At 54.0% G+C, this 19,871-nt stretch overlaps 7 protein-coding genes across 7 annotated transcripts; 2 read left to right on the top strand and 5 right to left on the bottom strand.

Moving 5' to 3' along the window:
* Window positions 1–7: 7 nt before the first annotated feature.
* J4E79_002066 (uncharacterized protein) lies at window positions 8–6,988 on the bottom strand (the record flags this gene model as incomplete). Its single annotated transcript, XM_049350969.1, has 1 exon — window positions 8–6,988. One exon carries the CDS (start codon window positions 6,986–6,988, stop codon window positions 8–10), a length of 6,981 nt encoding a protein of 2,326 aa, XP_049214808.1.
* A 921-nt stretch (window positions 6,989–7,909) lies between these two features.
* Window positions 7,910–9,234, top strand: J4E79_002065 (uncharacterized protein; the record flags this gene model as incomplete). The annotated part of the gene is made up of 2 exons (XM_049350968.1): window positions 7,910–8,174; window positions 8,228–9,234. 2 exons carry the CDS (start codon window positions 7,910–7,912, stop codon window positions 9,232–9,234), a joined length of 1,272 nt encoding a protein of 423 aa, XP_049214807.1.
* Window positions 9,235–9,843: 609 nt separating this feature from the next.
* On the top strand, window positions 9,844–10,526 carry J4E79_002064 (uncharacterized protein; the record flags this gene model as incomplete). Its single annotated transcript, XM_049350967.1, has 2 exons — window positions 9,844–10,356; window positions 10,407–10,526. The coding sequence occupies 2 exons, from the start codon at window positions 9,844–9,846 to the stop codon at window positions 10,524–10,526; spliced, it is 633 nt and encodes a 210-aa protein (XP_049214806.1).
* A 1,191-nt stretch (window positions 10,527–11,717) lies between these two features.
* J4E79_002063 (uncharacterized protein) lies at window positions 11,718–12,892 on the bottom strand (the record flags this gene model as incomplete). Its single annotated transcript, XM_049350966.1, has 3 exons — window positions 11,718–12,253; window positions 12,301–12,391; window positions 12,443–12,892. The coding sequence occupies 3 exons, from the start codon at window positions 12,890–12,892 to the stop codon at window positions 11,718–11,720; spliced, it is 1,077 nt and encodes a 358-aa protein (XP_049214805.1).
* Window positions 12,893–13,439: 547 nt separating this feature from the next.
* On the bottom strand, window positions 13,440–15,167 carry J4E79_002062 (uncharacterized protein; the record flags this gene model as incomplete). Its single annotated transcript, XM_049350965.1, has 3 exons — window positions 13,440–13,725; window positions 13,775–14,378; window positions 14,714–15,167. 3 exons carry the CDS (start codon window positions 15,165–15,167, stop codon window positions 13,440–13,442), a joined length of 1,344 nt encoding a protein of 447 aa, XP_049214804.1.
* Window positions 15,168–16,261: 1,094 nt separating this feature from the next.
* J4E79_002061 (uncharacterized protein) lies at window positions 16,262–16,897 on the bottom strand (the record flags this gene model as incomplete). The annotated part of the gene is made up of 1 exon (XM_049350964.1): window positions 16,262–16,897. One exon carries the CDS (start codon window positions 16,895–16,897, stop codon window positions 16,262–16,264), a length of 636 nt encoding a protein of 211 aa, XP_049214803.1.
* A 654-nt stretch (window positions 16,898–17,551) lies between these two features.
* J4E79_002060 (uncharacterized protein) lies at window positions 17,552–19,418 on the bottom strand (the record flags this gene model as incomplete). The annotated part of the gene is made up of 2 exons (XM_049350963.1): window positions 17,552–19,360; window positions 19,401–19,418. 2 exons carry the CDS (start codon window positions 19,416–19,418, stop codon window positions 17,552–17,554), a joined length of 1,827 nt encoding a protein of 608 aa, XP_049214802.1.
* Between the last annotated feature and the right edge of the window lie 453 nt (window positions 19,419–19,871).

The following is a 19,871-nucleotide window of genomic DNA, read 5'->3' as shown; positions in this document are numbered from 1 at the left end:
TGCGGATCTAGCCGACAGTGCTTGCCTCTTCCTCAGCCGCGCGTCGGAAGTAATCGGCGTCCATTTCGGACTCGTTGAAGGCAGCAGTAGGCAGATCAGTACCAACACCCGAGTCGCTGGGTGGGGCATAGTTCTCCTTCATCTCTTCCTTCACGGCGTCAACAGCACGGACGATTTCTGACTGTGTTGGCAGCTCCACGTCGTTCTCGGTAGTGGCGGTCGAGATTTCGGAGCCAGTGACGTCGGATGGGTTGATAGTAGCAGTGGGCTCATCGTCTTCTTCGTCTTCGGAGTAAACGGAACCCTCCTCGTCGATGCGCTCTTCACCGGGCGCAGCAGAGCGAGTTGACTGAGCACCATACGAGGTGCGGCGGTCGATGTCGCTACCGGTCATGTACGAGGAACCGGAGGCGTATGTGTACTCGCTGCCTGTGCCACCAAAGCTGGAGCGACCGTCATAGCCTGGCGTCTCACCCTCAGCGTAGTCGCGGCTGTCGAGACTGTAACGACGCTCAGTACCGGTCTCGCTCTGTGCGTCCTCCTCGATGATTTCGTGCGAGATCGGCGCTGTCTCGTGCTCATCCTCCTCAGGCAGAACATCATTCTCCTTGTTGGCAATGACGGCGCTAGGGCGACCGCCCCAAGAGCCCTTGCGAGAGTAGTTGCTGGTCTTGACAGAGTGGCTGCGCTTCAGTCCGGCATTGCTATCAACCGAAGCTTTGGTTGTCGGATAAGCTTGAGCTCCTGTAGGGGCGTTACCGCTGATCTGACTAAGAGACAGGATGCGGCGTTGTGCTGGGTTGGCAGGTGCACCGTTGCGACGGATAGCAGGGCGGGGCTTGAGCGCAAGAGAAAGACCATTCGCGGCAGTGCTGGGAGGTGGCATGGCCCTGGTGTCCTCATTGGCAGCGTCTGCGTTGATGCGCTTCTTGAGTTTCGAAGCGTTCTTCGAGCCGCCCTTGGTCATCATCAGAGCACGGGAGTGATCCATGATGCCGTTCAGGATGCGACGCTCGAGTGCGTCAGCCTTGGTGTCCATGAAGTGCAGCTCCTCTCGTCGAATGTCAAGCGCAGTGTGCAGAGACGAGACTTCACCAGTAAGGCGGACCTTCTGGTTGGCGAGGTTCTCGCGCTCCGCTTGCAGACTGGCAACGGCAGCAAGAAGCGAATCTTTCTCTTCCTTGAGCTCAGCCATAGTGCGATCCTTCTCTTCCTGAAGCTCGGCCATGACACGCTCCTTCTCCTCCTTGAGCTCTTGTACGACGCGATCCTTCTCCGCCTTCATCTCCTGGATGTCTGCGAAGAGCTGCTCCTTCTGGGTAGCCTTCTCAGCTCGCAGACTCTCCAAGTCGACTTCCAGCTGCTCCTTCTGGGTTGTCCTGCGCTCAATGAGCAGAGCGAGCTCCTCAGCTTCGCGTTCCTTGGACTCGTTGCCATCGGTGATGAACTGCGTCTGCTTGGCGACGAAGTCGCTCAGCTCTACGGCAGTCATCTTGACTTGAGCGTGAATCTCGTCCAACTTCTCCAAGTTGCCTGCAGCTTTGCTTGCGTCATCAGCATGACCAATGAGCTTGTCGAGCTTTTCGTGTACAGCTCCGTCATTGTAGCTTGGTGCAGGTTCGATCGCCAGCAGCTTGTCGAGCTTCTCTTGCACAGGTGCATCGTCGTACTTCTCGGGAAGCTCGATAGACGGCGTAGGGGCTGGGAGTAGTTTGGGCAGATTGGCAAAGTGCGTCTGCAACTCTTCGGAGCGAGCCTTGGCTTCTTCGTTCCAAGCACGAACGTTCTCGTCTGCCTCCTCTTTGGTCTTCTGTGCGTGCTCGTAGTGAGCCTTGACAAGAGCTTCGATCTCGTGCAAGGCAACCATGAACTTGGGGTGATACTCCGTAATGTTATCCTGGAGATTGGTGAAGATATTCTCGACGTTCTTGATCTCATCACGGGTGTGGGAGTGCTCCGTCTTGTCGTCGAGCTTCTGTTCTTCAAACTTGGCAATGGTGTCGTTCTTCTGCTCTTCGAGCTTGGCGATGGTCTCGCTCTTCTGCTCTTCAAGCTTCGCGATAGTCTCAAGTTTCTGCTCCTCAAGCTTCTCCATCATCGCAAGCTTCTGCTCTTCGTACTTGGCGAGCGTCTCCTCTACCTTGCCAATCATAGAAGCAGAGTCGGTTGACCATTGGGTGGTGGTGCCCTCCATTCGGTCGTTCATTCCAGCAATGGTGGCGCCAAGGGTGTCAATGGTAAGACGAAGCTCGTCAGCCGTTGCCCTGTTGCTTTCAAGGATCTTCTCTTGTTCCTCGGACTTCTCCTTCATAACCTTGGCAAGTTCGTCGGCCAAGAGCTGAGCATCATCGTACTTGGCCATGAGAGTGTTGAACTTGTCCTCTAGGCTTTCCGTGAAGCCCGCGATGATCGCGGCTTTGACTTCGTCATGCTTTTCGAGGTGAAGCGCAGATTTCTCAGCTTGGTCATTCTGGAGTCCCTCGATAGATCCATGGGCGCGCTCAAACTCTCTGGTGAGAATCTCCATGAGTTCCTTGACGTCAGCGGTGACGTTGTTGGCACCGAGGGTCTCCTCCAACGTCTTGAATGAAGCCTGAAGACCCTCGATGGGCCCTCCTTCGATGAGGGTTGTCTTGATCTCCTCCCGCATCTCATCCAATGCAGTCTTGACGCCGGTGATGTCCTCCACGAGTTGGGCAGCTTCAGCGCGACGTTCGTCGAAGTTGGTCGCGGTCTTCATGATGTCCTCCTCGTAGGTGTCCTTCATCTTGTCGTGGCTGTCCCGGAAGTCGTGGATTAGACCTGTGAGCTGTTCCAAGTCGGCCTTAGATGGGAGTTCCTCAGGATCTGGAATCTTCATGTCGTCAATCTTGACCTTGAGATCATCCACAAGCAGAGTAACGGCATCGATATCTGCCTTGGTTGCTTGAGGGTTGGCCTCGTCGTCAGCCTTAGCAGCCTTCATCTCGTCGAGGGCAACCTTGATATCGTCGGCGATGACCTGAATGACTGTCACGTCTGCTTTGGTGGCACCTTCCTCCTCGAACTTCTTAGCAAGTGCCTCCAAAGCCTCAGACGTTGTACGGACAACGATCTCGACATCTTCCAGATTCTCCTTGGTGATAGCGGTCGCTGGGTCTGGTAGTACGAGCTCCTCAATCTTGGCCTTGGTGTTCGCAAGAAGAGTCTCGATGGCGTCGGTGTCTTCCTTCCTAGCGATGCCTTCAAGTGTAGGCGCTGGTGTTTCGCGATCTTGCATGAGAAGGACGGCGGCTTGCACATCTTTCAGAAGCTCTTCGATGTTGACTAGATCCTCCTTCATGGCAGATCCAGCCACGGCGGCTGCAGGCTCGGATTCCGGCAACGGGTTCGCCCTGGCGGCGTCCATCGCGTCGACCTTCTCCTGGATTTGAACAAGCATGTACTCCATGTTCGCCAAGTCGGCGGTTTGCGGAGATAGCTTTGGTGACGGTGGTAGCTCCGCCTGTGTCGCTTCCTCAACGATCTCACGTGACATTGATTCTCCCGCAGCGTCGTTCGCGAGAGCGATCTCGTTGCCAGCTGGAGGAAGAGGGACATACTCTTCAGCGTAGGATTCTTGCCTTACGCCCTTGAGCATGTCGATGTCGTCACGCAACGCATTCAGGCCGTCCTTGAGCGTGTCCAAGATCTCGTATGATATGCTCATGTCGATGGGCTTCTCAGCGATCTTCGAAACATCCGCCCTGAGACCATCTAGACCCTCGTTCATTGCATCCATGATTTCGCTGGTAGCGGAGTTGTTGCGGTCCGGGGTATCCAGCTTCTTGTCCAGATGCGATTGAAGATCATCAAGACCCAGCTTGAGAGCTTCCAGGACTTCCTCAGTATCGGCCCGGGCGTGTTGTCGGGTCACGTTGTCAGACTGACGAAGAAGTTCTAGCTCTCCACGGAAAGCCTCCAGAAGCTCCTCATTGACACCCGCAGACTTGAGGTTGGCCTTGATATCGTCCAGCGCAGCCTTCACAACCATCAACATCTCGGCTTTATCATTGTCACCAGATGGGACAAGTGCGTTGCCAAGTGACTCCTTCAAGGCCTCCAGCTCGCCACGGATGAGCGCGATGTTGTCCTTTGACGTAGTCTCCTGAGAGGTGTGCAGACCGTCGATGAGCTCACGAACAGCGTCGACGATGTCGTCCTTTTCGCCTGCGCCGCCAGACTTCACTAGTGAGCCACCCAATGTTTCGCGCAGATGCTCGAACTCCTCTTTCAGAGTAGCCAGCATGTCGTCATTGGATGTAGTCGCAGTTGGCTTCTCGCCCATGAGAGTGTGGAGTCCTTCGAAGCCTGCCTGAAGCTTCTCCAGGATATCGTTCTTGTTGCTGGAGGTGTCACCAAGAAGGACCTCTTTGAGCTCATCGAACTCGTGCTTGATCGCTTCGTTGATGTCGTCGTTCGAGTCAGTATCATCCTCCGATCGAAGGGCAACCTGTGACTTCATCTCGTCAAAGCCGGCGTTAAGAGCAGCGAGAATCTCCTCGTTGTTGTTGGAAGAGGGAGCCAACTGAGTAGTGAGCTTTTCATGGAGATTCTCAAACTCAGACTTGAGGTATGAAACCATGTCGCCACGGCTCCAAGCCTGATCTCCACGTGGACCTTCTGCGACGTAGCCCTGAACATCCTCGCGTAGCTTGTCGAGTTCTGCTTTGATGTGGTCAATCATCTCGCCGTCCTGGGTAATCTCTCGAGGCTGATTGACGGAGCCCTGAAGGTCGGCACGAAGACTGTCAAGTCCTTCGCGAAGGGCCTGGAGAACTTGCTCGGTGTCACGCCCGTTGGCAGCGGTGACACCTTCGAATTCGGTGTGAACCTCATCCAGCATCGCCTGTAGACGTTGCATGACAGCCTCGTTGTGAGGTTGTGCAGCGTTCTGGACAGCCTCTGAGATGGATTCCTGAGGAAGGTCGAGTTCCATTGCTCCAGGTTGGTGCTCCGCGAGCGCCTGGCGAATGACTTCCTCGAGCACTTCCCGAGACAAAGCATCCGTCGACGGTTGCTGGGCTGCAAGGGCCGGCTTCAACTCTTCCAACGACTCGCGCACGGCCATCAGAACCTCCTCGCGGATCTCGTGTACTTCGTTGACGGGTGGAGGCAGCTGGATCTGCTGTAGTGACTCCTGCAGCATCGTCTCAATCTCCTCCTTGGTGACGGCACCGGACCCGTTGAAGTCTTGTAAACCTTCGCGTAGACATTGGAGAATCTCGTCACTGCCCAATCCGACCTGTTGGACTTCATGGCTCGGGTTCATCTCGACACCATCAAAGGCCTCCCGGACAGCGCTGATGATGGACTCCTTGTCCACTGCCGCAGCTTGAGGTGTTGGCTGATCGAGACCACGCTCTGCAAGCGCTTGCTTGACAACATCGTAGACCTCGTTGTTGTCGACGGTGGTGCGGGTGACGACGGATGACATGGATTGCCGCCTTCGCTCACGCATGACCTTGTCCATGTGGTCCTTGAGGTTGGCAAGACCCTCTTGGACAATGGCGTTGATGTCTTCGGTGGATGGGGGTGAGCCAGATCCGGCTTCGGCTTCCTTGGCTTGTTCTGCCTCCTCCACCTTGCGAGCAAGCTCCCGTCCCATTCCTAGAACCTCCCCACGGAGATCTTGGATGAGCGACTTGGTGGCCATCGTAACGCATCCGGACTCAGCGACACTGTCCTTGATCTTACGGAGGAACTTGAGCATCTCCTCGCTCACGAAATCGGCAGCCTTTGGACTGGAATAGGACTTGCTGTCGGCCGATATCGTTCGAGTCAAGGCGCCAGATCCGGGGGATGGCTGGAACGAGGCCGAGCCAGCAGCTGCGGGATTGAAGAGACCGCCGGTTGAGCCTTGCTTGACGAACTCAGCCAACTCAGTAACCTTCTTGGCAGTCTCTCCAGTAGCCTTGTCGACCAGCTTCTGTAGACTTGCGACCAATCGCTCTTGACCGTCCTTCGTCACCATTTCGCGTATGATCTTCTCCAGCATTGCGACACTAGCGGCACCCTCGACAGAGTATGGGTTGGGGCTACCTATACGCTCATCTGTCCAGGGGCTGGTGGACGCCATACGCGGGAATGTGAATTGCTTCGTCGGTGTCATGTGAGGATCTTGCAGGTTGAGACTGCTAGAGCGAGAGGTGTCTCCGTTCATGGCAGCTGCCGCTTGAGCCTGCTGCTTCTGCGACATGGTAGACAGAAGATCCTTCAGAGACTTGCGGATGTCCTCGTCGCGTGTGTTCGTGGCTTCCTTGAGGCTGATGAGATCCGTCGCATTGTCTTTGCTTCGCCGGCTCAACTGCGACATGTCTTTTTGCAGGCTGGAGACGATGTTGTTGATGCTCATGAGCTGGCTGGAGATGTTATCGAAAGACTGTGGCGGTGATGGGCCGTGTACCGGACCTGGTGCCGGCGCTGCCGCTGGTGTAGCCGCTGGTGAAGAGTGTGCTGACCGGTTCGTAATGTTCGATAATGGAGGATCGAGCATGTGTTGGGGGATGGTCATGCTTTGCAACGCCTGCATGGTGGCCGATGGTGGTGTGTTCTCTCCCAGGATCGCCCTCTGGCTAGGCCGTAAGGCGGGTGTGTCTTTGATCTCAAATCGTGATGCTGGTGTAGGTGTGAGTTGTCGCATAGGGCTCACATCGGCATCCTTTCCAAAGTAGTCCCTCTCGTAGTCCCTTGAGATGGGTCGGCCTCCCCTGCTCGATGGTCGCTCGCGTTCGGGTGACCGCTCCGGCGACCGGGTATCGAGGAAGGGCCGCTCAGGTGAGCGGTTGTCTAGGTAGCTTCGTAGGTCACGAACGCTGCCCGGCTGTAATGACTGCATGCGCTTGTGCTGTGTGCCTTTTATCAGAGAGCGCTCGGACGAGGGCAGCTTCTGTGGCATGGGGTTAGTAGTGTATGAGCTCGCAGGTAAACTCTCTCGCGCCTTCTCTTCCAGCGCCTTCGCCGCCTTCATAATGGCTGCGGATGTGTTGGGGCGGGTGGTGAGAGTGGGCGAGCCAGGGTTGAGAGGCAGTGGCGGAGGTGCACGATCCGGGTCAGCACTATCCCACCTGAAGCGCAGTGTTAGCATATCGCGAAAGGCTACATGGCGGTGAGGAAGACGAACATGGGAATCATCCTGTCTGACGAGAACGAATGTGAGTGTCTGACGAGTTCCCGGTCGCGGGAGACCTCTCTGTCTGAAGAAGGCATTGTGATGTGTCGTCTGGTGTGTATTCAACCAAATATTGTGGTAGTGAGGCGGAGAGTGGGAGCGAGTATGATATGGAGCGCGTGAGTTTCAATTGGGGTATACAGCGGAGGGATGGATCGTGAAAAGCTATCAGCGATCCAGCGCAGGGTATATAATAGTTCGTGATATCGTGGAGGGTGGGAGTGTGGGAAAGTGGACTGCAGGTGCAGGGCGGGCGGTGTGTTGATCAATAGCTTGGGGTTTGTTTACGTGCACTGGCCAATAGGCGATGACGATGGAGGCGCGACTGCCAACTCAGCCGTCGCTGGGGCAGCAGCGGCGGCAATGGATGTCCCCGGCTGCGATGGTGCGCCAATGGCATGCATAGAGCGGGATAGATTGTGCAAGCCAATATTAGGGCGAACGTATTCAGGAATTGTCGCGGTCCCTTGCTGTAGCGTGTTGTTGACCGAACTGCGGTTGCCATGTGCCCTGGACTGCTGTGGCGCTGGAGTGTGGCGTCGCCCCCAATCGGAATTACGTGCCGCCTAACCACCGACCGCCGCATCTCCAGGTGAGCTTGTGAGCTCAACATCACCAAACAGTTCATCTCCGCCACCCCATCGCCCGCTCCACCTCACGACTCGTGCACTTTAATCACCTTAAACCACCGCGTATACCCTCACACCCTGCCCACCCACCATGGCTGTCCCGGAAACAAGCTCGCGGATAGCGGAGGCGCAGAAGCTGGCCAAGTCGGATCCCTCCAAGGCCGAGCAGATCTTTAAAGACGTCCTATCGCAAGACCCCGGCTCGAATGAGACGGCCATCAAGAACTATGAGAGCGCTCTGATCGGGCTCGGTGAGCTCTACCGCGACCAGAAGCGGGTGGACGCGTTGGCGGAGCTCGTGAAGCAGGCGCGGTCGATAATGTCATCCTTTGCGAAGGCAAAGACATCCAAGCTGGGTAAGGAAGCGAATTTGGATACCAGTTCAATCGCACATAGCTAACTCCCACAGTCCGACAACTACTCGACCTGTTCACCGCCATCCCCAACACCGCCGATATCCAGATCGATGTCACCAAGTCGTGCATAGAGTGGGCCGTCTCAGAGCGGAGAGGTTTCCTTCGCCAGAACCTAGAAACCCGACTCGTCTCCCTGTACATGCAGAAGCAATCCTACTACGAAGCCCTCACACTCATCAACAGCCTGCTGAAGGAGCTGAAGCGCTTGGACGACAAGCTGGTCTTGGTGGAAGTTCAGCTGCTCGAATCAAGGGTCTACCACGCGTTGGGCAACATACCAAAGGGTCGCGCTGCCCTCACGTCCGCACGAACATCGGCTGCTTCGGTCTACACTCCGCCTCTGCTGCAGGCTGGTCTCGATATGCAGAGTGGCATGCTGCACGCAGAGGACGGCGACTTCAACACCTCCTTCTCCTACTTTATCGAAGCCATGGAGGGGTACCACTCACAGGACGAAGAGCAGAAGGCCACTTCGGCACTCCAGTACATGTTGCTCTGCAAGATCATGCTCAACCTCGGAGACGACGTCACCTCGCTCATGACCTCCAAGCACGCTGTCAAGTACGCAGGCAAGCGGTTAGAAGCCATGAAGGCTGTAGCGCGCGCACACACCAACCGCAGTCTCGAAGAGTACGAAACCGCCCTGACCGATTTCCGCCAGCAGCTAGGCAGCGACCGATTCATCACCTCCCACCTCCGACGCCTGTACGACAACATGTTGGAGCAGAACCTGATCAAGGTCATCGAGCCGTTCAGCAGGGTAGAGATTGACCACGTCGCCAAGATGGTCGGTCTCGACACAATACAGGTTGAGCGCAAGCTTTCGCAGATGATCCTCGACAAGGTCATCATCGGAGTTCTGGACCAGGGTGCCGGATGTCTGATCGTCTACGATGAGTCGGAGCGAGACCAGGGCTACGACGCGGCACTCAGTACTCTAGAGAAGCTGAGCAACGTGGTCGATGTACTTTACACCAACCAAGCTTCTCTGCTAGAGTAAGAGGTGAAAGGGGAAACTTTGACAGCTCCCGAAGCTATGTACAATAAAAGCATAGATGTTAGGTATGCTACACGTCCAATGCGACTAGCTAATAACGATGACACATGACATGGCAAATCTTCCAGGGCATTCGTGCGCGCTGAAGTGGTGTTCACCTCGGTTTGCCCAGGCACAACAGCAGAACATTACACAGCACTCATATTTTGCCCGGCTATACATCGGCAAACTACCATGTCACCCTTGCTTCTTTTTCTCGAATAAATTGTCGTGTACTATCCGGCATAGCAAGGGCAGCCTTACCGAGCCGACACTATACACATCCCCGTCTCATTCGCTCATCCTTGGCGATCTACACCCACCTCCCATAGCAGCTCCACACAAGAACCACATAGCATCCCCAGATAAATTGGCCTGCACGACAACGAACGGGGGTTTGATTTGGAATCACGGAGATAGGGGGTGCAGGACGAAAATATGCAGAAATGAATGGTAGCAATGGGAATTCGATACGTGTATAAAGTACCATGTCTATCGCATGTATCTCGAACACCCAAGCAGGTCAATCTCATCGCCTCCTCTCCTTACTTCACTCCTATACTCAGCTTCATCATGTACTTCACCGCCGCCGCCGCAACCACCCTCCTCTCCCTCCTTCCCACGGCCCTCTCCCACGGCCTCATCACCTCCCCACCCTCGCGTCCCACAGGCCCAGAACTAACCTCCCACTGCGGCCCCGCCATAACCCGCACCATAAACGGCGACAACACCTCGCACGTCGAGGGCCTCCCCGAGCTCCTCCTTCCCCCTTACACCGCCTCCAGCTGCAACCTCTGGCTCTGCAAGGGCCTCCAATTCGCCGACAACCCGTCCAACAACACGCAGGTCTGGAGCGCGGGCCAGGTCGTGCCCATGAAAGTGTGGATCCGCATTCCGCATGAGGGATCTGCGAACGTGAGTATTGTGGACACGAAGAAGAATGAGGTTGTGGGCGAGATGTTGAAGGTGTGGGAGGAGGGGTATGCGCCGGGGAAGAGTGAGGCGGATGTACCGGCCGGGCAGAAAGAGTTTAGTGTTAAGGTGCCGGAGGGGTTGGAGGAGAGGTGTGGGACGGCTGGGGATTGTGTAAGTTTTCATGGGTGAGGTGGTCTGGGCGAGATGCTAACGCGGTGTAGGTGCTGCAGTGGTGGTGGTATGGAGTAGCGGCTAAGCAGACGTACGAGTCTTGTGTGGACTTCAGGATCGCGAAGACGAGTGCAAAGAGGGACTCTTTCGGTCGTGCATTCAGAGGATGAGAATTTCCGCCAGTGGACAGCGGTTTGTGGTCTAGGTTGCGTGAAGGGTTGAAAGTTTAGATTTAGAACGTTATGGTTTGTTCAACTACATAGTCAACCTATCCATGATTGATTACATGCCATCCCTTTAATCCTGAGCCTCTCTCTTTCTCGCTTGCATATTCACAACCGCAATACCCAACAACGTGCCGCAGAAGAAACAAACCATGATGGTCGCTGCGACCATGGTACAACAGTAACGCTCACTTTCTCGCCTGCTTCTTGCTTCTGTCTGCACGTGGTTGTCGCATATCTCGCAATGCGTGTGTGGTTCGGGGTTCGGTCGAAGGAAATTAGTGATGGTCTGAGCCAACGTCTCAGTGTTTGACGTTGATGAAGAGAGGTTGCCGGAAGAAGTGTGGTTGTGGGGTTCAGCGTGGAGTTCGATGTCGTTGTCATCGGTTTGGCTTACGGTCGTGTACTGTGAATTGATGGGTTAGCAAGATTGGAGGCTTGTGACACAATGTGGTAGATTAGCTTACGGCTGATGCTGATCCAGAGGGCCCGTATCGGTTCACGGGATGGTCGTGGAATACTTCCTCGTAGGGGGGTGCTGCTTCTTGTGGAGTAGTCGGGATGCCCATTTTCTTTCCCGATTCCATAATGGTACCTATGTTGTGGGAAGTGGATATGCTCTGAGAAAGTATGGAGTAAGTAGTTGTAAGATCAAACGTGCGACAGCACTCTTGTCATGTTTATCAGCCAGCTGCAGCCGCTTTGTCGGTCATCCACAAGCTCGTGATTCTAGCTGGATGTTGGATGCCTGATGAGATGATAGGGTGTCACTAGAGGCTGTGCTGTCAGCCGACCAATAAGATCGGTGCATGTCCGTAAGTTTGCGGGGCTGTGTCGGCTTGCAAGCCACCGTTGAGGTTTGATCGAAGATAAGCATCATAGTGCTGTTGCTTGAGCACAGATCAAGCCAATGGCGGCACGAATCTGGGAATCGCTCAGCTGCATCCTATGCTTGGCCACAGTTTTGACTCTTTTCGGAAACATACATGCAGATCACAGGATGATTGAAATAATGATACTGCATGTTCTTGTTTCCGCGCTCGTCTCGTGATGATCCGATTGCAATGACTTTGACGGTACTTTGGGTAAATAATGATACTCATTCATAGTAGATGTTGTAACAGTCTGACGAGTCCCTCACTGCGCGACCTTGATGACAATCTTACCAGAAAAGTTGCCTGACAATTGAAGATCAAAGGCCTTCTTCGCGTCCTCAAACCCAAACGTCTTGTCAAGCATGACATCAAACTTGACCTTCTTGTCCTCAATGAACGCATTCATATCCTCGAAATCCTTCTTCGATCCTACAGCGATGCCTTTGAGCTTGGCGCCCTTACCCATCAGGGCCATCAGCTGAGCTGGCTTCCAATCCGCTTCCCAGCCGGCGAGGAAGCCGACTAGCGAGACAGTGCCGCCGCGAGCGCACAGGTAAGAGATGTCATCGATAAGGGAGCCGACGCCAGTGTTGTTGACTACGAAATCGACGCCGCGGTCATTTGTAAGTTCCTTGATCTTGGCAGCTTGGTCGTCGGTCTTGTAATTTAGACCGCGGACTTTGTCGCTGATCCGATCTTGGATCGCCTTGATCTTGTCGTTCGAGGATGAGGTTATGATTGGAGTGATGCCACCGGCGAGACAAAGCAGTAAGGAGAACATGGAAACACCGCCGGTGCCTGGAAGGTATGAGTAAGAGATTGGGCTTTCAGATATCTTGCCTTACCTTGTAGTAGAGCACTAGAGTGCTCTTGTACCGTCTCCAACGAATCCAGGGCATTCCAAGCAGTGACACCTGCACACGGCAACATTGCGCCCTTTTCTTGTATTAGCCCAACGCATTTGCAGATGTTTTCTGAACAACTCACCTCCTCCCACGACAAATGCTTCGGCAAGTGCACCAAATGCTTCTCCTGGTAAACGGCATACTCCCTCAGTACGCCCGCACCATTCGCACCGATAGCCACCGAGATGCTGTCATCCGTGGGATGAAAGTCGCCTTGGTTGCAAATCGGAGCAACAATATCTCCCACTTTGAAGTTTTTGACTGCAGAGCCTAAACTGACGACCTCGGCGGAGGCATCAGAGCATGGAATGCCTTGTTCCGTGACAGCAGGCGGGTATTCGGCTACCAACATAGCGACATCACGGTAGTTGAGCGATACAGCGTGGATCTTGATGACCACATCGTTGGGGCCGAGGTCTTTTTCTTGCGGCAGATTTTCTTGGCTTTGCTCAAGGGTGAGAGGGTTTTGACGAGAGGCCTTCTCTTGACCGGCGCTGCGACGGTAGGCCGTGTAGGTAGATGGATAGGTCATGACGGTCGTTGGATTGGGGAAAATTTGCTTTGGACGATTGCGCGAATAGGCCTGATGAATTGAATGTCGGTGTCGCACGACTTCGCGATCGATAAATAAGAAAAGTCGCGCCTCTTCCTACAAGCAGTGCATAGTTGCTGATCAATCATGGTGGGCTACTCGATTCGTCCGATGGAGTTCAGATGTTCGTCATTTCTGCAGGGTGTCGCTAGGTGCGATCCAAACTGGAACGTCGCGACGTGGAAGGAACGCTACCATTAAGCGCGAAGGCGCTCGACCATCGAGACTGCGAACCCAGCCTCCTAAATCCGCATACGTTGAATCGGGCCTTTTAATTCCAGGACAGAGCGCGACATCCACGACCTGCAACATCACTATGTTCTGGCCATGCGGATCTAGCTTTGGTTCAAGGCGGGGCCAACGGAGTGGAACTTCACTCCGCTTCCGATCTCTTTAGTCAGCCTCAACAGCCTTCCACTCACGAAGGCCGATCCATGCGCCCTCTGTTTGACATCGCATACCATCAACAATCTTCCTTTGCAACAAATTAGCGGCTGCGTAAATTTGCGACCCAGCGCGTCTCCTTGTCGAAGCTGCGTCGTTCCTCGCCCTCCAGGCCACTTAGCCCGAATTCTCGCAAGTCTCTGATTATCTCGACAGCCTTACTGAAACCCTCATTCGACGCATAGCCCTCATCAGTCAAAACACCTTGTAGCTCTTTCCAGAGTTCCTGGCTCTTGTTGAAATACCCTGCCTCTTCGTCGTGTTGCTGTATCTCCTCTGCTGAGAAATGGTACGGACATGGTTCGTTCGTACCAAAGTGACTCCACTCACTGCGACAATGGTCAGCCAGGGAAGTTGATGGCAAACAGATCAACACACCACTCAACGCGGATCAAACATTCCTCAACGGGAAAGAGACAGTTGTCCCAGGTAGAGCCAACAAAAGCCTCTAATTGCTTGAGGGTCTGACCATGGGGATGATGCATAACCTTGTACATCAGAGGGTTCTTCTCCACCGTAGACTCTTCGTACGTGTGGATTAAGATAGACTGAGACACTTGGTATTTGAGTTTACCTTTTGTAGTATCGTCGAGTGCTTTGAAGTTTTCAGGAAGCTTCATCAACATGTCAATCCCATAGTCTAGAAGCAATGGGGGATTGGCACCGATGAACACCGGGGTAGCCCAGGCTCCTTGCCAGTCAATGATGCATGATATCCGGTCTTGGTCGTCGATATAGACGTTACCAGCATGGGAGTCTGGGTGCCAAAGTCTGGGAGAGAAGAGCTCTGGGTCCTTGGGAGTGATATACGGAATTGCAGTTAGAAATTTCTCCAACAGTGCTGTGTGAGCCTCTGGAGACTTTTGCTGTGGATTCGTGTACTGCCATGGAGTTTTACTCGGCTCCTGTGGGTTCGCATGGTTATTGATCCATTCGATCTCACGGCGAGCGACAGACTTTAGGTACTCTGCGGAAGATGTCCCTACAATTATTGTAAGTCTAGATCCGAGTTAAACAGGCATCCAGAAACTTACAAGGACCATGAAATTGCATTTCACTGCGTTGCTTCTCCCAGAACTCCCTTCGAGTAATTGGCCCAATGCAATAAGTTGATTCGATGTGATCGATGACATCTTGTGGACCACTTGTAACGATAGCCGGCTCGCATCCTGCAATACCACTATCTTTAAAATACAATGATCCCAATCTGACAGTGTGTGTAAGTTGCGCTGGCCGCAAATTTTTTGTTAGAGCAAGTTGAATCTTACTTTTCAAAGGAGACCGAGAGTAGTTTCCTTTCAACGGCTACAAACTCACGAATAATGTCACACTTCCTCCGCAGTGGGAGATCCTGCCAAACTTCGTGCAGTTGGGAGCCACTCGCTTCTTCCATGATGATATATTCTGCTTGGACAGGATTTTGGTCGGTGGCACTCCAAGCGAGAACTCGTGGGACGGGTAAGTTCAAAACAGTCCGGGCAAACTCCATAGTTGCCACTTCTGATGCCGTGGTATGGCCCCGTGGGACAGCATTAGGGTGTGGGACTTTTGCGATGATCTTTTGGCCGTCTTCCATCTGAAGGCGATAAGCCTTGTTGTAGTTGCCTTCGCCGATCTTCTTGAAAGATATACACTTGCTTGCACCGACGGCCTGGCAAGCCGCTTGCTGAAGACTGGACACATCAAAGCGTCGGTACCGGGCTTCCAGTTGCTCGCGCTCATTCCATAGCCATCGTCCGCTCGTGTAGCAGAACAAGGGATTCGTGTCCATTTGACGATGTGAGGGCATCGCGCGGCTACCCTCCGAAGTGTGTAGTAAGCGAAGGTAGTGCCGCTTTGCGATGTTTGACCAGCCTCGACCAAGCGCCATTGCGAGGAACTTACAAGGAGGCTGTGATGTGAATAGTGAGACGAAGTTTATGATGAGACTATGAGACGCGCAGCTAAGCCTGCAGCCTTTGTGGGCTTCTCAAGTAAGATACTACTGGCGCTGAGCCTGCTTTTTCCGCGAGCGTTGTTCGTCGCGATGGACGAGCGTGGAGACGGGGACATTGCTGTATGCGGATCAAGCGGCGTATGAACCAGGCGCGTAAGTATCAGACACGCATGCAAATAGCGTTTGCATCAGCGCTCGTCTGGCTGGTTCCATATTGACGGGTGGGGTGGGAGGGTGAGCTCGGGCAAGAAGCCAGCAACCGCCGCGACGCGTGTTCGGAGAAGCTTCGGGACGCATCGGGACGCGTGCGCCACAGCTTGAGCTTTCTCGGCGTATTGACTGAACGCCCGAAAACCTACACTGAAGTTGGGTCTCCTCCTTTGCATGTTTTTAATTCCATGTAGTCTCTAAGATCTTCTTGCGGCATGCGGAGGCTTGGCTGACCGCAGATAGATACGGAAAACGTGTTGGCAGAGGCTGCACGTCTCGAAAACTCGCAAACATCTTCCAAGACTGATTATCCAAAATTTCATACCCCTGGAAAAATGATCGTCGTAGTTGTCAACGGAAGAGCAGGGGTGCATTTTCGCTGCTGCTTCTAGCGCCACAGACAGAATTCCAGAAAACACAGTCGAATTTGTTATCATTTGAGTTTTACTAAAGTGATCCGGAGTTTAGCACGATACAACCCAATTGTTAGCAGACATCACTTTCGCAGGTAAGAGTCCGAAGACATGCGACGATCATGATATTCTCATTTCCATCGATCTAGATAAGTACTGTCGGTACTCGTATTACTTACTTCAAAGTACGCCGCCACCGTCATGACTTTTAAATCTAAATGTTAGTATGAATCATGAAGATACAAAACCTCGACCGCAACTCCGCGCTAGTATTACAACCATCAAAGGAATCAAATCGCCAACTCGTCAGATCATCTCATCGCAAACGCCATACTCAGCCACGACAGGCTTACGAACCGCCCCACCGCCCACCGCGCCCATCCCCAACACACAACTCTCCTCACCCAGTATCTCCGACAACTCCACATCGCCCTCTGCCAAACCCTGGACCGCCCGAACTAAGTCCTTCTCGACAAAGTTCTGGAAACGGTCGCGATTAGTGTCTACACCAGGACGGTGGAAGAAGAACTTGACCGCGGTGCCAAAGGCAAACCACTGATCAACCATGAACAGCATGGCCTCTTCTAGTTCACGGTCCTCGTAGATGTCCTGGAGACAGGGGCGGAGGAGGGAGCGGATACAGAGGTGGATCTCTTGGAGTGGGTTGGCGCCTTGGTTTTGGAAGTTGAGGAGTATGTCATGGAGGGCTGAGGGAGGGAGGTCTTCGAGAGAAAGGTAGATACGAACTACGTGAATGTCGCCGTCTAGAATGGTGGTGGGATCTTGGATCTTCTTGGTCGTCTGCTTGCCTGTCGCGTCGGTGGCGACAGAGGCGAAGACGAGGCCGGTGGGTGGGGATACGGCGGGCTGTTTTTGGACCGCTGGGGCGGCGGTCGGACTGGGGAGTTTTGCGCCTAGCGATAGAGAACTTGAACCAAACATGGGTGACGTCGGGGATTTGTTTGAGGAGGCAGGCGCAGGAGGACCCATACCACCCTGCAGGGCAGGGCCGAAGCCCCAGGTCGGGGAAGTGTTTGTGTTAGTAGTAGTAGTAGTGGCAGCGCCAAAGCCGAAGCGCGGCGGAGTAAGAAAAGAAGGCATTCTGTTGGTTAGTAGAGTCGATGGTCCTGTAGTTGAGGGAGTTGCAAGTGTTGCGATTGCTGTCGTTGAAACTGTTTGTCGCTGGGTGTGGGGGACCACGCACTTTTATACTTGCAGGGCGGGGACGCGCACAGACAATGTGCGTTTGCAGAAAGTGGTGAAAAGGTAAGAGTGAGTCAAAGGAGCGAGATCGGCGCTGTGGTAGAAGGCCCATGGTAGCGATGATCGCGACCAAAGTGTCGCCGCAAGTGAGCGAATCAGCAGCGCTAACTTGGAAAGATGGATTAGGTTGCACACTCAACTGCAAGATCAACAGAGAGTAAAGTAATGATAGCATAAGATCCATGTACTTGATTCATATAAAAAGAGAGTATGTACAGGAATAAAGGTAGTGAAATGAGTGTGAGCCCCATCGCCAATTTCGACACTTTCCAAGCACCCATGTGCTCTTCCAAAGTCCCAATTCCCACATTCCGCCTATCCCGTCAAATCCAATCAACAAGCGGCGATATCCGCAGGCGTATAAATGCAAGCCGAGCTAGGTCCCTCGCTGATCTGCTTAGGTTCAGCACCCGTGTCGTTACCCTCGAACTCCTCGCAAATAGCCTTTGTGCCCGTGACGCAAGAGTTGGTAATGGTAGCAGTATCGCCGTAGTTGGAGTTAATACCAACGAAAGTCGCTGTTCCGCCTGTAGCCTTGACTTTGTCGATCTTGACGTGGCGCTCGCCCATGGTCTTGCAGTTTCCGCATGATCGGTAGAGCTTGCCGAAGGTTGAGACCGTGAAGCCTGAGATTGAAATGGTGCCCACGCCGTTGTGTTGAATGACTTTGTCGGATGCGCCCATAGCTCCGCCACCGGTGACTGTGCCGTCGCCGTCCTTCTTGAAGGTAAGTGCGTCTTCACAAACGTCCTCCCACCAGACATTCTCGATGGTGCAGGCTCCTTGGCAGTGTACTCCCTCGATCTGATCGGCTCCGATGATGACGTTGCGGAGAGTGCCGCCGTTAGCAATAGAGAATACAGCATCGCTGTCTCCCCCTTCTGATTGACCGGTGCAAGACACTCCACGGCCGAAACGCTTCATGCCACCATCAAATTCGCCGGTTACCATCATGGTCTTCGAGAGGGTAGACTCGCCAGCTGCTGCAGGCATAGTACCGCTTGCTGCACTACCACCCGAGCTGGGCATAGTGGAGTTACCGGATCCAGTTTGACCGCCTGAGCCCGAGGAAGATCCACCGCCTGAGGAGGAGCCACCACCTGAGGAAGAGCTGCCGCCTGAGGACGAACCGCCGCCTGAGGATGAGTCGCTTCCCGAGGATGAGTCGCTACCCGAGGATGAGTCGCTTCCTGAGGATGATCCGCTGCCCTTGCCGCTTCCGCTGCTGGAGTCCGAGCCTGATCCCGAACTTGAACCGCTATCTCCACCAGAGCTTGAACCGGAGTCACCAGTCGCATCCTCAGTGCTGTCGCTAGCGTCATCGGAAGACTTGTCTTTATCGCTGGAAGAACCCTCGCTGCTGTCAGAAGAGCCAGAAGAGCCCTCTGACTTGTCTTTCTTGTCATCTTCGGAGTCGGAGGTATCGTCTTTGGAGTCAGATGAACCCCCTGCAGAGTCCTTGGAATCCGAGGCGTCCTTAGATTCTTCGTCGCTCGCTCTCCAAACCAGACCGAAGGGTGAACGCTTCGTAACAGTAGGTTCAGACTCAACAGATCTCCGCTCGTAGTCGTTGCCGGGGGTAAAAGTAGGAGCACCCGTCATCTGAGGGTCGGACGGCTGACCGCCAAAGCCTGGGAAGCCGCCCGTGGGAGCAGCACCACCTCCAGGAAAGTAACCGGGGTCACCACCATTGCGTTGGCCACCTCGTCCTGAGCCACCACCCATTCCCATTCCAGAGCCGATGGAATCAGAGCCAGGACCGCTGGACTCGGTGCCGTTGCGTTGACCGCCGCCGTGTTTGCCGCGATGGCCACCACGATGGCCATGAGCCTTTGTAGGAGCGGGGCCTCGAGCCGAAAGTTCCGTCGGTTTAGCAGGGGCAGGAGCAGGTGCCGCGGAGACAGAGACAATCAGGGCAGCAGCCGCGATGGTAGTAAGAGAGAAACGCATGTTTTGTTGGTTTTCCGGGTGATTTGAAGTGAAAGTAGGGGAACGAAGGTATTGCACAGCAAAGATGACACAGTCAAGAAAAGAAGGGTGACCGGCACTGAGCTGGAGAAGAGAATGTGGAAAAGGGAAGGTGTTGGAAGCAAGGAAGAGATCGTTGGTCCTGATGAGGATGAGGATTTTGCAGTGGGCGGGCTGCGAACATCTTTATAGCCATTGTGTTAGGAATACGTACTGTTGGTTTACTGAACATGCGTGTCGGTGGTATACGACGACGTCCCACACCACCCGCACCCCAAACCTCCAAGCGCATGATGCCTATCGTCGGTTATACCACGGGTACTATGCACTCAATGCGATGACTGAGTAGGCCCGAACACACGTGCAGTCGTGAATCGAGGAAACGTGGAAACAGGCCTGGTATCCTGGAAAAAAGACTGTGTTTGGTTTGCGCGTCCCGTTGACGAAACCGATCGTCCGACAGCTGACAATCTATGAGAGGGATGTGTCAGGTTTCATGTTGAGGATGTCGGTCTTGGCAGCAGTGACAGCCATGTAGGGTGAAGCTACTAGTGAAGATGCAGAAACGTCCCGCTTGTCAGTTGGTAGTCTAGAAGTTCCGGAAGTTTGGAGTTTCGTGTCGCGCGTTTCACTTACTCGACAGAACGAATGCAGATTGGATGGACTGACCACCAAGAATGTAGTA

This window comes from Alternaria viburni (genome assembly GCF_023758015.1).
Source record: "Alternaria viburni strain BMP 2772 chromosome Unknown scaffold_3, whole genome shotgun sequence".
Classification (NCBI taxonomy): Eukaryota; Fungi; Ascomycota; class Dothideomycetes; order Pleosporales; family Pleosporaceae; genus Alternaria; species Alternaria viburni.
This window is presented reverse-complemented; position numbering and strand designations above follow the sequence as displayed.